General features: G+C 40.2%; 2 protein-coding genes across 3 annotated transcripts in view; both read left to right on the top strand.

Moving 5' to 3' along the window:
* The window catches only part of MBTPS2 (membrane bound transcription factor peptidase, site 2), a 58,998-nt gene extending 57,292 nt beyond the window's left edge, over positions 1–1,706 (top strand). Inside the window, exon 13 of one of the 2 annotated variants that reach the window (XR_641847.3) lies at positions 1,571–1,674. Coding sequence is in view for 1 of the 2 variants with exons in the window: in XM_009197329.4 (XP_009195593.1) it covers positions 1,571–1,592 (22 nt within the window). In the remaining variant the exon portion in view is untranslated. Of the gene's footprint in view, positions 1–1,570 lie in introns of both variants that reach the window. The other variant, XM_009197329.4, reaches the window with a different exon arrangement.
* Positions 1,704–17,972, top strand: part of SMS (spermine synthase) — a 99,012-nt gene continuing 82,743 nt past the window's right edge. The window contains exon 1 of the mRNA XM_021933110.1: positions 1,704–1,749. Within this exon, the coding sequence (XP_021788802.1) occupies positions 1,719–1,749 (31 nt within the window). The 5' untranslated portion in view covers positions 1,704–1,718. The remainder of the gene's footprint in view (positions 1,750–17,972) is intronic.

The raw sequence follows: 17,972 nt of genomic DNA, 5'->3' as shown, positions 1-17,972 counted from the left end.
TTTGACTGCTGTAGATATAAGTGGAATCAGGCCAGGCGTGGTGGCTCACACCTGTAATCGCAGCACTCTGGGAGGCCAAGGCAGGAGGATTGCTTGAGCTCAGGAGTTTGAGACCAGGCTGGGCAACACAGTGAGACCTGTTGTCTACAAAAAAAATTTTAAAAATTACCTGGGAGTGGTGGTGCATACCTGTAGTCCCAGCTACTTGGGAGGCTAAGGCAGGAGCACCGTTTGAGCCCAGGAGGTTGAGGCTGCAGTGAGCTGTGATGGCGCCACTGCACTCCATTCTGGGCGACAGAGCAAGACCCTGCCTCAAAATAAAATAAAATAGGCCAGGTGCGGTGGCTCACGAGGTCAGATGTTTGACCAACATGGTGAAACCCCATCTCTATTAAAAATACAAAAAAAAAAATTATCTGGGCGTGGTGATGGGAGCCTGTAGTCCCAGCTATTCGGGAGGATGAGGCAGGAGAATCGCTTAAACCTAGGAGGTCCAGGTTGAAGTGAGCGGAAATCAGGCTACAGCACTCCAGCCTGGGCAACAAGAGCAAAACTCCATCTTAAATAATAAATAAATAAAATAAAAATTTTAAACTAAAAAATAATTGTACAAGAAGGGAATCATACAGTATTTGTCCTTTTGTGATTGGCTTATTTCACTTAGCATGATGTCCTCAGGGTTCATTTATGTTGTAGCATGTGTCTGAAGTTTTATAAACACGTGTGCTCATGGCACTCATGTACAACTTCATGTGTCCTTATTTCCTTTCCTGGTTTATAAACTCCTTGAGGACTGAAATCCCATGTTTTCTCTGGGTATTGCCACCCTCACAGTGCCTCGTTCATAACAGTGGCCAATGAGATCTCTTGAATGGATAGATACAGGCCACTTTAAAGTAGAAAACGATCCCCCTCCTATATTTGTATACTCCAGTTTATCACTGCTCTCAGCTATTGGCGACAAGGAGCTGGACAAGCATAATTGTTCTGTCTGCTATTGAAAAGGGAGCCAGACAAATTAAGAAGAGTCCCCAGGTTGGAAGTATGGCAGGCAGGTGAACTTTAGTCAAGTATAATTAGCTCCCTGCCCAGTGTAAAAACATATATGCAGTATTCTTCAAAGAGGAAAAAATATAATCTTTTAGTCATATGAAGTGAGAGAGAGTTTGGTCATGGCTTTTTTTTCCTCCTCTGAGAAAAAGAAAAGAGGTCTGTCAAGACTGAACTTTGCAGGAGAGGAATCATCAATCTTTGGTGTCATCTGAGTGCACTGGAAATGCATTTGCCTTGTCTTGTGGTTTGATTGCTGTCTAATCCCTGTAAACATTAAAGGATAAAAACAGGAGAAATGGAACAAGAAATATGTGGGATCCAGGTTTTAGCTGTGCTGCCCACTGGTGACTTTCGAGGTGAAGCTTTCAGGTCCCTTCTCCCTAGCATGCCCGTGCCTCCGCCTCTATGAAGCAATAGAGCTTCAAGGGCAAATCTGGCCTCAGAGCCCAGAGGGGAATATGGCCATGTCAGGGGCCACCCCAGGAAACTCAAAGGCCTGCATCTCTTTGTCTTGCAGGAGTTGCTGCTGGACCACATGACACCAGTCCCATTCTTGAAGCAGAATGTTCAGAGTGTGTCCAAAATGCAGAAGCCACCCATTTCCAAGAAAAACAGCTATGCTTCAACCAGCCTAAGTCTACTGCAAGTAAGGGCACCCATGAGAGATGGACCTTGAGGCATTCAACCTAACTAACTGTGAGTAAGGACATCTAGCACATTTTGGAGAGTACTGGTATGAAACAGATTCCAAATAAAATAACAGGAGGCAGGCTGGATGCAGTGGCTCATGCCTGTAATCCCAGCTCTTAGGGAGGCAGAGGCAGGAGGATAGCTTGAGCCTAGGAGTTCGAGACCTGCCTGGGCAATGTAGCAAGACCCCATTCTCTACAAAAAGGAAAAAAAAAAATAAAAAACAAGAAATAACTGGAGGCAACCTGTAACAAACTAAATTATTTCCCATTAGCACATAAACACCATTAGCACATCTTTTTGAATACACAAGGTCTGTGGAGATAACACTACACACAGGATCTCAAAGAATCTCCCTTACTAAGGGGGAAATCAAGTTGGCTTTTTTTTGTTTTGTTTTTTGTTTTTGAGACAGAGTCTGGCTCTGTCACCCAGGCTGGAGTGCAGTGGCCAGATCTCAGCTCACTGCAAGCTCCGCCTCCCGGGTTTACGCCATTCTCCTGCCTCAGCCTCCCGAGTAGCTGGGACTACAGGCGCCCGCCACCTCGCCCGGCTAGTTTTTTGTATTCTTTAGTAGAGATGGTGTTTCACCATGTTAGCCAGGATGGTCTCGATCTCCTGACCTTGTGATCTGCCCGTCTTGGCCTCCCAAAGTGCTGGGATTACAGGCTTGAGCCACCGCACCCGGCCTCAAGTTGGCTTTTATCCTAGCAGCTTACTTAAGCCCTAACCTACTTACAATTGTTTTACATAGTATATAATATTTCCCATACTTGATTGTGTTTCTTAAGTTTCATTTTTAATTTTCAAATCAAAACAGGAAATATAGGCTGGGCACAGTGGCCCACACTCTCAGCACTTTGGGAGGATAGCTTGAGGCCAAGAGTTCAAGACCAGTCTGGGCAACATAGCAAGACTCTGCCTCTACAAATTTTTTTTTTAATTAGCCAAGCATGGTGGCATGCATCTGTAGTCCCAGCTACTCAGGAGGCTGAGGCAGTATTGCCTGAGCCCTGGAGTTCGATACTGCAGTGAGCTAGAATCACACCAATATACTCCAGCCTGAATGAAAGAGGAGGATCCTGTCTCAAAAAACTGTCAAAAAAAAAAAAAAAACACCAGAAAATATAGAGAAGAGGTAGCTATTTCGAATGCTTGTAGAACTATTATAATATTACTGTTTTTTAGACTAAGGAACATTCTCCAAAAATATGATTTTGCACACACTTTTGATTGCCTACCCAAAAGCCATTTCTCTCTCTCTTTCCTTCTGGCAGAGCCTGCTTCCCATAGGAAGGGCTACAAATGCCAGACACTCTCTTTCAACCTCCTTTGCATATAGGACTGGCCACATGACCCATCTGGTCAAATTAACCTTTCAGCCACACTCTTCCGAAAGGCTTTTAGAAAGATTTTTCATGGTAATGAAAACAAGAGATATTCAAGGAGAGCTTTTTTTCCCCACCTCTTCCTTCCTGACATTTCATAGGCATTTCATTTCATGGGAGCTATGGAAGCTATATTGCAGCCATTAAGCAGTAGACAAACCAAACGTGCTGAGGATGTCAACAAACAGGGATGGAAAGAACCTGGATCACTGACGATGACACTGTTTAGCTTGGGACCATCCCCTTCTGTATTAGTCAGGGTTCTCTAGAGGGAGAGAACTAATAGGAAGGATAGATAGATAGATAGATAGATAGATAGATAGATACATAGATAGATAGATAGATAGATAGATAGATAGATAGATAGATAGAGATATATATAGATATATACACACAATAAAATGGGAGTTTATTAAGTATTAACTCACACAATCAAGAGGTCCCATAATAGGCAGTCTGCAATCTGAGGAGCAAGGAGAGCCAGTCTGAGTCCCAAAACTGAAGAACTTGGAGTCCAGTGTTTGAGGGCAGGAAGCATCCAACACCGGAGAAGGATGTAGGCTGGGAGGCTAGGCAAGTCTAGTCTTTTCACATTTTTCTGCCTGCTTTACATTCTACCCATGCTGGCAGCTGATTAGATGGTGCCAACCCAGATTAAGGGTGGATCTGCCTTTCCCAGTCCACTGACTCAAATGTTAATCTCCTTTGGCAACACCCTCACAGACACACTCAGGATCAATACTTGGCATCCTTCAATTCAATCAAGTTGACACTCAGTATTAACCATCACACTTTCTAAACATCTTATTAGGTAAAATGATACAACTTCCTGTTAGATATGCGACTTTTTTCGAAACAGGGTCTCACTGTGTTGCCCAGGCTACAGTGCAATGGCGTGATCACGGCTCACTGCAGCGTCAAACTCCCGGGCTCAAAGTGATCCTCTCACGTCAGCCTCCTGAGTAGCTGGGACCACAGATGTGTGTGTGTGTGTGTGTGTGTGTGTGTGTGTGTGTGTGTGTGTGTGTGTTTTAAGAGAGACAGGGTCTTGCTATGTTTCCCAGACTGGTCTCGAACTCCTGGGCTCAAGTGATCCTCCTGCCTCAGCCTCCCAAACTCCTGGGATTATAGGTGTGAGCCATTGTGCCTGGCCAGATGTAACACTTTTAGCTGGATATTGTTATTCATAACTGAAAGCTTCTTAACTTGTTCAATGCGATTTTAAATACAGTCCAGGAGGAACCTATTTTACACCAAATATTGACTAACTTTCTCTCAGATATTGGAAGGGCATGTTCCTAAGCATAAGCATACAAGAAAATCCTTGTAATGATGATATAAAGGGAGTTTGCCAGTTTAAACACCTGCGGGTTGCCCTGGTAAATGTCAGGTATCACAGGGTCAGAAAGATTAGTTCATAATGTACTAGGAAAAACATCCTGCAATATGTATGAAAATATACATTGTAAAAAATCTTTTTGGCTAAGTGTATTGGCACAATTATTAGAATACAATCTAGAAACATTTACTTTAAATTTTAAGAGCAAAGACAAGACTGCTGATCTTAATTAGTCAAAGTTTTTCTTAAGGATTTCAATTCAAATGTGTCCTTTATTCTGATTGTGATGGGACTTTTGAGTTGTCCTATTTGAAATGCCAAGTAAATTTTCCAGATGGAAAGAATTCACAAAGTAGCTTTGAAACAGTTTCTGTGATGCCTTAGAAAACCCAGACATCTGACATTATATTTTACCTGATAAATAGAAAAAGCCACTTGCTGATAAAATTTTGTTATTCACAGGTGATTACATGAGTGAATTCATTTTTCTACCTGCTATTTTGCTAGAAAACTATCTTCATTAAAATTTTAGATTCCTATAATTTATATGGAGCTCACACATTCGATTTACAGATTTGGAATACTTATCAATTGATGTCCATTTTATTTTTTCTTTTAGTTGCTGAGATGAGACATCCATTTTTCTCAAAATGTATCAGGTCAAGCTAAAAAAAGAAGTGAAATTAATATGAAAATATCTGTTAAAGGACATCAGTGTCCAAGCTCACCATCCTTTCTATCTGTCATTTATCTGCACATAGTCAGGGCTTATACAATAGAATTAAATATACCATCCCAGAGGACACCTGGCAGTGTCTGGAGACATTTTTGGTTGTCACAACACGGGGGCATGGTGCCACTGGCATCCTTGGTAGAGGACAAGGATGCTGCCACACATCCCACAGGGCAATCCCCACAGCAAAGAATGCTCCAGGCCAAAATGTCAATAGTGCCAGGGTTGAGAAACCCTGTTCTACACCAAGCACCTTGACGTCTAAAATACAACACAAACTGGTTCTTTGTTCATTAGAATTCCTACAGAGGAAAGAATAGATTGCTATCATTTTACAGTCATCTCAACAATTGAAGTCAGGAGAAGCCTTGATTCTTATAAACTGTAAAATGTTAGTTTGAAGTCTAGTTTGTGGGTATCATTTGTTTTCTATGAGAAATTCCTTCTTTTGATGTTATATTTTCTTTCACACAAAGACAGGACTTACATGAGCCTTCCTTTCTGCTATTCCTTTTCTTAAAAAAAAAATTGTTTTATGGCTGGGCGCAGGGGCTTATGCCTGTAATCCCAGCACTTTGGGAGGCCAAGGCAGGCGGATCCTGAGGTCAGGAGCTCGAGACCAGCCTGCCCAACATGGTGAAACCCTGTCTCTACTAAAAATACAAAAATTAGCTGGATGCGGTGGCAGGCGCCTGTTATCCCAGCTACTCGGGAGGCTGAGGCAAGAGAATCGCTTGAACCCAGGAGGCAGAGGTTGCGGTGAGCCGAGATCACGCCATTGCACTCCAGCCTGGGTGACAAGAGTGAAACTCCGTCTCAAAAAAATAAATAAATAAATAGTTTTATATCTAGTGTGTCTTGAAGTGAACCTGAACCTCACTAACATTGCCAAGAGTCTTCCCCAAGACGTGGACCATAGATGTGAGTTCAATATAAATTATATGGCTATAGGAAAGTCACTTAGAGAAACTTTCATTGTGCCTCAGTATCTCCCTGAGATGCCTGCTTTGCTTGTAGAGATAATGTGAAAACATTTCACTTGGAAATAAAGTCACCATCCAAATCTAAGATCTGATATAAAACAGATGATAAAGAACACTAAGTTCACATTACCCTTCCTGGTATTTTAAATGTCTTTTCTATCTTTGAAAAGCTGACCTGGAACACAGAGAAGGGAATTTTTTTTTTTTTTTTCCTTTTAAAGATCCCTATGGAGGATTGTTCTGGAATCCATCAGAATGTTCTAATATCTAACCTCTAATTTGTCATGATAAGACATGACACATTACAATGTAGATTGATAAAACTACTTCGGAAAGCAATTTATCAACACTCATCAACCTCAAAAAGGTTCATGCCCAATGCCTGTAATCCCAGCTACTTGGAAGCCTGAGGCAGGAGGATTGCTTGAGCCCAGGAGATTGAGGCTGCAGTGAGCCATGATTGTGCCACTGCACTCCAGCCCGGGTGACAGAACAAGATCCCATCTCAAAAAAAAAGAAAAAAAAAATTAAAAAGAGTCCACGCCCTTTGAGGCAGTAATTCTTTTTCTGGAAATTTATTCTACAGTTCTAAAGTAATACTCCTAAATATATACTAGGCTTTCTACAAAGAGATGTTCCTAAAAGTGTGATTTACCACAGTGAATAACTGTAAACTACCTAACTGTCCGAGAACCAAAACAGTCGAATTGACACATTAAATTCACTAACTTAACTCAGCTTTATGTCTACATAAACATAGTAAAAATTATTTTTATAGAACATATGTGATAACATGGGGAAATATTTTTATTAAAAGATAAAACAGGATATGAAACTATACTCACTACATGATTATAATATCATAAGAAATCAAGCAAAATCCTATAAATTGGTGTAATCAAAGCTGTTTACCCAGAAATTCCACATCTAAGATCCTTAATCCTAGGGAAATGATTGGCTACAGGAATTTTTTTTTTTTTCCTGAGACAGGATCTCACTCTGTCACCCAAGCTAGAGTGCAGTGGCATGATCATAGCTCACTGCAGCCTCGACCTCCCAGTCTCAAGCAATCCTCCTGCCTCAGCCTCCCAAGTAGCTGGGACCACAGGCAGGCACTACCACGCCTGGCTAATTTTTTGTATTTTTCATAGAAATGGGATCTCCATATGTTGCCCAGGCTGGCCTTGAACTCCTGTGTTCAAGTGATCCTCCTGTCTCAGTCTCCTGAGTAGCTAGGACCATAGGCATGTGCCACCATGCCTGGCTTTTTTTTTTTTTTAAATAGAGATGGGGGTCTCCCTATGTTGCCCAGGCTGGCCTCGAACTCCTGGGCTCAAGTGATCCTCCTCGGTCTTTCAAAGTCCTGGGATTACAGGGGTGAGCCACGACGCCAAGCCTGTTACAGGGAAATTAATCACCATGCCAAAAAGTAGAAACAATTTTAATTTTTTTTTAGTAAAAAAGTGGAAACAACTCAAATGTCCAACAACTCAAATAATAAGAGATTCATAAAAATCAATTACGGTACAACAATACAGTGGAAAGATGAGCGGCCAATACAATGATATTGAAACACGTTTCTTAACAAGACAACATGTTCATAATATATTAAGTGAAAATTCAGGTTTAAAAGGGTAGACACATTAAAAATCCCTTAAAAGAGTAGGAAGAGGTAAGAATGTGTATGTTTAGTATATAACTATAAGTCCAAAAGAATATTTTCTGCAAAAATAGTTGGTTGTCTTTGAGTGGTAAAAGTATAAGGAGATTTTTTTTTTCAGTTTGCTTGTATGTATTTTTCCATATTTCTATAGTAAGCATGAACAATCTGCATAAAAAAAGAAATACATCAAATGTTAGCAATGCCTACAGAATAGAACTATGGATCTTTCCTTATTACATTTTGTATCCTGTATTTTCCTAATGGTCTTTACTTTTAGAAGAAAGCACTATCCAGTGTCTTCCTTAGGAGAAATATCTTGGTTCAGTCACTTTACTTCTTTAAAATACCTGTCTCAGATGGGATAGGGTAGGTTATGCTGTTGTAACAAACAAACCCAAACAACAAAGATGTATTTCCCACTCATGCTACATGTCCAGCACAGGTTGTCTGGCAGCTCTGACTGCCACAGTGACTCAGAACCTTAGTCTGTGGATCAGTTACCATGTCAAACTGTGCCAGCTGCCACACTAGAGCAAAAAAGAGCTCTGGAAAGTCACACATCAGCAACAAGTTGCCCCAGCCTGAAAGTTACTCTTATTACACAGTGGCCACAATGAGTCACATGGCCCTATCCAATTCATAGGAGGCCAGGACATGGGTAGAACAGATTATGTTTGGTGAACGGCACCTAATTCACCAGCTCAGAACACTGTAAGCAAATATTGAAAGAACTATAAGGAGACATCAACAAATTTGTAATCACAGTGGTCATATTCCTGGCACCTGCTACTTTAGTCTGTGGCCAACTTTATCTTGTTAGATGCAAGCATTGTAGAAAGCACACCAATGTGTCAGATGGAGACCAGATACCACAAGCAAAACAGGACATGCTTTTTGTGAAATCAAAAACTAACAATGCATTTGTTGATTGTGTGGCAAAAAGAGGATAAAGGAGCATACAATACATACCTAGGTGACAGCGTTTCACATTTACTAGGTATATACTCAGCTGGGCAAAGAAAAGTGTAGCTTTCATCACCTCTCGGCCTTTTGGCTAAGATCAAGTGAAAATTGTAGCTTTCTTCTTTCTCTCTGACTGCTCTGATTTACCTTACAAGCCCCCACCCTCTAGGTAGAAGTAGGGAGGGGAAACAAGATTGAATTCAATTTATTAACCTCAATTCAATCCCTAACTTAAAATGTCTTTGTAGGCAAATAGTCCCTACTTGGATGACTCAGTTAAGTGCTCAACTGGTAAGAGTTCCACCCCTTCCTCTACTCCTCTCCAGGATGGCATCCGGTGTGTGAGGGAGGGGCATAGCTTTCGAGACCTCTTAATGGCAGAGGGCAGATGTTAATCCTCCCAAAGGAAAGTAAGATCCAGACCTCCCCATTTGCAGTCCTCTGCCTTCTGAGCAACCTAGCTAACATACTTCCTACCCTAGGACTTAACCTAGAAGGAGGCGATCAGAACAATCGTGTCTTGTGACCTGCCCCGCAAACTGGGAAGTGGGAAGGGGTTAGGGAGTGGGGAGTGTTTTCCTCTCTACTCTTTACAGCTTGACCAGGCCTCCCTTCTATCCTGCACACAGGCCTGTGTATTGAAAAGGAAGCTTTGTGATTTAGAAATCCCTTTCTTTCTCCAAAAAGCCTGGGTTTTATATATATTATTTTACTCAAAAGAGGTCAAGAAAATCAGCTTTGAAATTCAAAACTGATGAATGGACTCTGTTCTAGATAGCACCTGTTCATCCTTTCTTTCCTGGGACAATAACCTTAATGACTCTATCAAAAGGCTAGCAGGAAATGGGATTTAAAGGGGAAAATCAAAATGCATTGGTTTAATTATTATAAAAGGTGTTCCTCAGAGGCGAGATTGGAAGAACTGAAGTAATGAGGTATCTATTTTCTTGGGTGTCTTGTGAGGTTTATCTCTTTTCTTCACAGAGACAAAGTAAAATTTTCAAAAATATGACCCTAATGAAAATACAGAATGAACACCTCACTGGTTTTATGCATTAATGAGGGAACCAGTAGGATGGTAAATCTGGCACAAAGGAGAATTCAAAAGATACGTTTAAAAAGAAAAAGCATACCGAAATAAGCTTGCTAAGTTAGAGGCAAAACAAGGCAATAAAACCATAACCTTTGAGGTCACCTCTTCTACTGCAAAGAAATCATTTGCATCTCTACCGGACAAAAACCTCCAAGTTAACGTGCCTGGGCTTTAATCAAGCAATAGTGCATTCTCATAGAGAACTGAATAATCCTTGGGTGGGCCCTTTAAATGGAGGCCTTTTAATAAAGCTTCAGTCTGGAAATTGAAAAGACAAGCAGTCATTCTGTCTCCTTGTTTCCAAGTGTTAGGTAATTTTTCTTAACATACTCAAACATTGCCTACATCCCACCCACCTTAACACACACAAAACCGATCTGCTGAGAGCTGATGGAAGAAAGAGTTATGAATGGATTAAAGAACCTATAGGAATAAAAGATGGGGATTTAAAGCAAGCACAGGTTTTTGCTTCAGAGACACAAGTGAATGGGTATCTTTAAAAGCCTAAATATGTGATTTTGTTCTAAACCTACATATTTTAAAGATGTTTAAATTACGCTTTCCTTTTAAAATTACCTTTTCCTTTTCAAAATCTAGATAGACTTAACTAGGCCTGAATGAGTCCATTACCAAAGCAGATTAATCTGGTTAAATGAAACCATAGGGGCATGTGATAATTATTTTTCAGTTGTCACAGGTTACATAGGTTACCACAGTCCATTAATGTATGCTAGCCCATTAAGTTACTGAAATGACAAACATTATTGCATCGATAAGGCATATTCAGTTCAGCTGAGATAGAAACCATTCTCCAAATGATAGTAGTTTCCAAAATAAACCTATTTTTAAAAATCTCATAACAGCTCATTTGTAATACAGCTTGCTGCTCAGATGGTTTCTGAAAAGTATCTTCTTAGAGAGAAATCAAAACATCTCATGTACTCCATAAATATACACACCTATTATGTATGCATAAAAATTAAAATTTTAAATTTAAAAATTTTTAAAAACAAAACAGACAAAAAAAGTAAACAAATATTATAATAGGACAAAGCCTACTCTGAATAGCAGGTTCCCCATGGAATTTTGTTTTCTGAGTAGAGAGCAAGATCATCTGATTAAAAGGCTCAAATTCTCTGAAACTTTCTATTGAAGGCTATGATGTGTAACATGAGCACATTTCCGTATTAAGGTTATTCAGCTGTGGGAAACACCAGAACCCACACAAAGCTCTTCCTTTAAAAGCTGAATAAAATCTAAGACAGTGCATGTCGGTGCAGAAATGAGAAATCTAAGTTGTTGTTCGCTGACTGCTTGGCTGTGTTTTTTTTGTTTTTTGTTTTTTTTTTCCTGCAAGAAAGCAGAGACACACATTTGAGAAAGCGTTGTAACTCAAAAGCGTGACCACAACGAAGAAATTTAAGTAACCATGTCACAGAAACACAGGAACATAGATTCTGTTGGCTAATCCGAATAGATAATTAATCATGTTCCTGGCAGTGTGGAATGCAGATTTGCATGCTATTCACAGAGACTTTGGCAGGCAGGCTGAGAGCTTTCTGGAATATCAGATCTGGAGTGTCTTGAGGAACTATTAAGTCAGTCATTCTGAGATCTACAGATTTCTTGGATCCGTAACATTTAAAAATAATGTTGAAGACCAACATGGTATTAACAACTTCTTATTTTGGCAAATAATAATATTGCAAAAAATACTTACTATTTATAATTGCCATTACTTCATAAAATATATGGTTTCACAGACTATATTTTTAGGCTAGTTTGTAATTGGATTCGCTGTTGGATTTGGGGGTCAAGATATCTTTAAGTAACTTAACTTATTTCTCAAACCTTTCATTAGTGACTGAAAGGCATATTGAAGTACCTGCCACGTCCAGTCAAAATGAATGTTACTTCCAAGACAGGTGAATGTGACAGAACTAGACTGGTTCTAGATAGGAGCTTGCTTCTTCAGAGTTCTTCTGTGGGATCATCTTGTCTTAAGGAGGGTTTTTTCAAATGGTGGGGAGATAGGAGAGTTAAACATTGACCAAATTCCAACTGTGGCATGTTTTCAGCTTTCCTCTGCCCTCCCTGACCTGTAAAGAAGAATTAAATCAAGTAATACTCTCCAAATGCCTATTACAAAGAGTGCAGGATTAAGCTTTGGGGCAAAATTTCTCAAACTTAAGTCTTCATAAGAATAGTCTGAGAACCTATCAAAAGGCAGATTCCTGGGTCTTAGTGCCATGGGTTCTGAAGTCTGAGATGGCAACCATGGAATCTCAATTTTTAACAAGCATAACATGATTTTGGTGGAAATGGTCCATGCGTCCCATCTTTAGAAACATTAGCCTGGGAGAAAAAAAAAAAACCTGCTTCCAATTGCTGTAATGACATACTAGGTCATTCAGACCAACTTTTCTGCTGAACATAATATATTAAACATCTTCTTAAAAGCATCAAAAAGCTAACAAAATAGTGATAAATTACTAGGATGTGATTCAGGAAAGAATGGAAATCCACAGAAGTGAGCCTGATATTCTGAACCATTTTTGCCTTCCCATTATTAGCAGATCCTGAAGAGACAACTGAGAGGGTGAGCTGTTTTCTTAGCAAGCTCATGATAATAGGGATGCAAAAGTCAGAGATCAGGACCTGCCAAGGGTGGACACATGGTAAACCAGTCCTCATCCCATACACATGCACACACATGTTAGGAGGAAGGATGAACTGGAAGTGGCTTGCTCAGAGAATCTCACATCTTGAATTTGGACTAGGGTGATCAACTTGGGCCTCAAATTACTCTGACAAATAATTTTTCTGATATAGTGCCCAGCACACAATCAAAGATAACCAAGACTAATTGGGACAGAAAACCTTGAGCAAGAACCACTAGGAAAAATGAACAACAAAATAGATTTAGAATGACTCCAGATGCTGAGTAAATCTAAATGAGTATTAACTATGTGAAACAATTAGTATTCCCCTGTGGAAATACATAGATGATGATAGATAGATAGATAGATAGATAGATAGATAGATAGATAGATAATTTATTTTAAATGCATGACAATCATAGTATAAAGTCTTGAGAGAAAAATAAATGGAGATAAAAATGTTCTAAATTCTTAACATTATCCAAAAGGAAAGGAAAGGTATCAATTAAACTTAGATATTTGGCTGGGTGTGGTGGCTCATGCTTGTAATCCCAGCACTTTGGGAGGCCAAGGCAGGAGAATTGCTTAAACTCGGAAGTTTGAGACCAGCATAGACAACATAGTGGGACTCTGTCTCTACAAGAAATAAAGAAGTTAGCTGATCTTGGTGATGGGCGCCTATAGTCCCAGCTACTCAGGAGGCTGAGGCAGGAGAATCGCTTGAGCCTAGGAGGTCGAAGCTGCAGTGAGCTATGATTGTACCACTGCGCTGCAGCCTCGGTGACAGCAAGAGACCTTGCCTTAAAAAAATAAGATATTTAGGCCAGTCACGGTGGCTCATGCCTGTAATCCCAGCACTTTGGGAGGCTGAGGTGGGCATATCACCTGAGGTCAGGAGTTCGAGACCAGCCTGGCCAACATGGTGAAACACCATCTCTACTAAAAGTATAAAAATTAACTGGGCGTGGTGGCAAGCGCCTATAATCTCAGCTACTCAGGAGGCTGAGGCAGGAGAATCGCTTGAACCCAGGAGGCGGAGGTTGCAGTGAGCTGAGATTGCGCCACTGTACTCCAGCCTGGGCGACAAGAATGAGACTCCATCTCAAAAAAAAAAAAAAAAAAAAAAGATATTTATAAGTGAAACATACATGCTGTAATTCTAGGGTAACCACCAAAAGAATAAAAGAAGAGTATGTGATATAGAAACTGAAAGAAATTTTTAAAAATTGAATGTAAAAGTCATCAATCCAAAAGAGGGTAAGGACAGAAAGAAAAAGAAACACAAAACAGACAAGAAAAGAAAAAGTACATAATAATAAGATTTTAACACAAATATATCACAATTACATTGAATATAAATGGACTACATTTTCCAGTGAGAAAACAAAGGTTATAAAATAGAAAATAGACAAACAAGCAGTACTACTATGTGTTGTTTAAAGAGACACATTTAAAACATAAAAATAAAGAAGGGCAGAAAGTAAATAAATGACAATAATTTACTCCACAATTGGTAACTAAAAGCAAGTTGATATAGCTATATTAATATCACACAAAATAGACTTCAAGCAAAAAGAGTTCTTAGAAATAAAGCAAGTCACTTCTTAAGAAAAGTTCAATTCACTAGGAAGAGAGAACAATTTTAAATTTGTGCATAACTAATAACCTGGCCTGAAAACATATAAAATAAAAATTGAGGCCGGGCATGGTGGCTCACACCTGTAATCCCAGCACTTTGGGAGGCTAAGGTGGGTGGATCACCTGAGGTCAGGAGTTTGAGACCAGCCTGGCCAACATGGAGAAACCCTGTCTGTACTAAAAATACAAAAATAAGATGGAAGTGGTGGTGCATGCCTGTAGCCCCAGCTACTAGGGAGGCTTAAGCAGGAGGATCACTTGAATGCAGGAGCCAGAGGTTGCAGTGAGCCGAGATCATGACACTGCACTCCAGTCTGGGCAACAGAGTGAGACTACATCTCAAAAAAAAAAAAGAAAAGAAAAGAAAAGAAAAAAAGAAAGAAAGAAAAAAAAAATTGAGGCTCATACCTGTAATCCTAGCACTTTGGGCAATGGAGAAGTGAGAATCAATTGAGTACAGGAATTTGAGACCAGCCTGGGCAATATAGCAAAACCTTGTTTCCACAAAAAATTTTTTTACATAGCTGGATGTAGTGGCATATGCCTTTAGTCTCAGCTACTCAGAAGGCTGAGGTGGGAGGATCACTTGAGCCTGGCAGCTAGAGGCTGCAGTGAGCTATAATGGTGCACGGCACTCCAGACTGGGTGACAGAGTGAGACCCTGTTTCTAAATAAATAAATAAAAATAAATAAAAAATAAAAATTGATAAAATCAAAATTAAAAGTACATCAAAGAGAACGAAGAAAACCCCCAGTCATTGTGAGTGACATTAATACAACTTCCTTAGTTACTGGTAGAACCAATAAACAAACAAACAACAAAAATCAAAACACATAGGTGTACTCTACACAGCCACTACAGGTATGACTATGTAAAACAATAGACAAGGCCAAAGTCCAGGGAGGATCATGTACAAGGGAATTCCTCCCAGAGGGCAGGACCAAGGTCTGACAGGAGAACTTCCTTCACTACTAGGGAGTCTTTGCACATCTTGCCAAACATGATTTCATCCCTTCTATGCACCAGTGACTGATGAGTGCTTTCCATTCTACATTTTCCCAAATAGGAGTTTTCTCTGTGTCTATCCTGTTCTTGCTCTATATGATGTGCCAAATGTTGAGTAGTGCTGGGGAAGTAATGTTCTATTATTATATAGATCTCTGGATCCTGAGACAGTAGATCTAGACCTGACAGAAAAGACTGCACGTTACACAGAGGTGTCAGACTTTGTTTTGTACTCAGGAAATGGATTGTACTTTGAGGGATGAGTGTATTCTGTGTGCATGGATATTAGATGCCCAGGGTTTGGAAGTGTCAGAGTTTGCTAATTGTTCCCTGTGTCCATTTTGCCTTTCTACTTTTTGGTAACAGAGCCCACCTGCATGTGAGCTCATCACATGGCTGCCCAGCAAGATACTACATTTTCCAGTCTCCATGAGGATAGATGTGGTCACGTGACTGAGTCTGGGCCAATGGGATGTGTGTAGCTGTGATGTATATTCATCTCCATAAAGATGAAGCTGCTTACCCTGAATATTCTGTCCATTAGTTGGGAAGTGGCAATGAATGGAACAATGCCTTGGGCCCCAAGAGGGATCCTGAGTATGGCAGAGCTGCCCACCAGCCTAGGTTCCTATATGTCATCATGTGACAGAGCTGCCCTGCAGACCCTGGACTGTTACATTAATATAAAAAAGAAATAAACTTCTATCCTATATAAGCTATTGTGCTTTAGGATTCCTTTGCTACAGTAACATTGCCTGTACCCTAACTAATACATACATGTGTTATGGAGTGACAAAGGTCAGTTGGGAAGGTGAGGGTGAAGAGGAAACACTTGTTGTTAGCCTAATAGTAAGCTCAGGAGTCAAGACTTGACAGGCTTGGTAATGGTGATGGGGTAACTGATGAAATGGCTTCAGCTACCTTTTGTGTGATGTTTATAATTCCATATCTCTGGGCAATTCTCTCCAGAATATCACGTCCATATCTCTCTTGAGATCAAATAGGCTCCTCAAACTCAACATTTCAAAGCTTAGCTTTCTTCCCCGCAAAGCCTTTCCCTCTTCCTGTATTTTCTATACAGGTTGATGACTGTACCTTTCAATATCACCCTGCACTCACTTGTCAGTAGAAACTAGAATCACCCTTGATTCTTCCTTCATCACCACACAATTTCTCATAAAGGCCATCTACTTCTGTTCTTTTTCCTCTATTCTCATCGCCAGTGCGTTAATTCAAGTCTTCATTATCTCTTACTTCAAATGTTGCAGTAATCTTTCTTTTTTTCTATTTCTTTTTCTTCTTTTTTTCAGCATTCTTCTTTCTAGCTGATCTCTCTGATTTCAGTCTCCCCCATGCCTCATACTGCTCTCTCTTTTTCCAAATAACAAATTTGACCATGTCACTTACCCTGTTTAGACATCTTCTTCAATTTCTCAATTTTCTTTTTTTGAGATGGAGGAGTCTCATTCTGTCACCCAGGCTAGAATGCAGTGGCACCATCTCGACTTACTGCAGCCTTGACTTCCCAGGCTCAAGTGATCTTCCCACTTCAGCCTCCCTAGTAGCTGGGACCACAGGCACATGCCACCATGCCAACTAATTTTTTGTATTTTTGATAGAGATGGGGTTTTGCCATGTTGCCCAGGCTGGTCTCAAACTCCTGAGCTCAGGCGATCCGCCCGCCTCAGCCTCCCAAAGTGCTGAGATTACAGGCGTGAACCATCACACCTGGCCATCTTCTCCAATTTATTTTAAGCTAAGGAGCCTGGACTGGTCCCCTTTGAACCCTTATCAAGCCCCTCAGTACACTGTGGGCCCTGGGCACAATGAGCCTTTATAGACAATGTTCTCTCTGCCTGGAACACTTTTATCCTGTCTTCATTTAACAGACTCCTACTCTGCCTTCAAAACCCAGTTTAAACATGATTCAGTGAAATATCTTCTCAGGCCAGGCACGGTGGCACACTCCTGTGATCCCAGTACTTTGGTAGGCCAAGGCAGAAGGATGCTTAAGCCCAGGAGTTTGAGACCGTCCTGGGCAACATAGTGGGACCCCATCTCTACAAAAAATTTAAAAATTAGCCAAGCATGGGGGTGCATGCCTGTAGTCCCAGCTACTGGTGAGGCTGAGGCAGGAGGATCACTTGAGCCCAGGAGATCAAAGCCGAGGGGAGCTGTGAGCATGCCACTGTACTCCAGCCTGGGAGACAGAATGAGACTCTGTCTCAAAAAGAAAGAAAAAAAGAAAGAAGAAAGAAGGAAAGAAAGAAAGAAAGAAAGAAAGAAAGAAAGAAAGAAAGAAAGAAAGAAAGAAAGAAAGAAAGAAAGAAAGAAAGAAAGAAAGAAAGAAGAGAAGAGAAGAGAAGAGGAAGAAGAAAGAAGAAGAAAGAAAGAAGGAAGGAAGGAAGGAAGGAAAGAAAGAAAGAAAGAAAGAAAGAAAGAAAGAAAGAAAGAAAGAAAGAAAGAAAGAAAGAAAGAAAGAGAAAAGAGAAAGAAAGAAAAGAAGGAAGGAAGGAAGGAAGGAAGGAAGGAAGGAAGGAAGGAAGGAAGGAAAGGGAGGAAAGATCTTCCCAGAATCCCCTGGTTTAGTTGTTTAGCTATTCCCACCTCAATATTTGATACATGAATGAATGAATTAAAGATACAACATTAAGAACCAAATCCCAAAGAACACATCCAGCAGAAAGAAAAAAAATGTAAAAAGTATAGAAATTTACCACTGGAAAGGGAGCTTACAGATTGTAAAGATCATCTAATTGTGTT

This window comes from Papio anubis, chromosome X (assembly GCF_008728515.1).
Source record: "Papio anubis isolate 15944 chromosome X, Panubis1.0, whole genome shotgun sequence".
Classification (NCBI taxonomy): Eukaryota; Metazoa; Chordata; class Mammalia; order Primates; family Cercopithecidae; genus Papio; species Papio anubis.
Note: the sequence above shows the minus strand (reverse complement) of the source record. Positions and strands in the feature narration are given on the sequence as shown.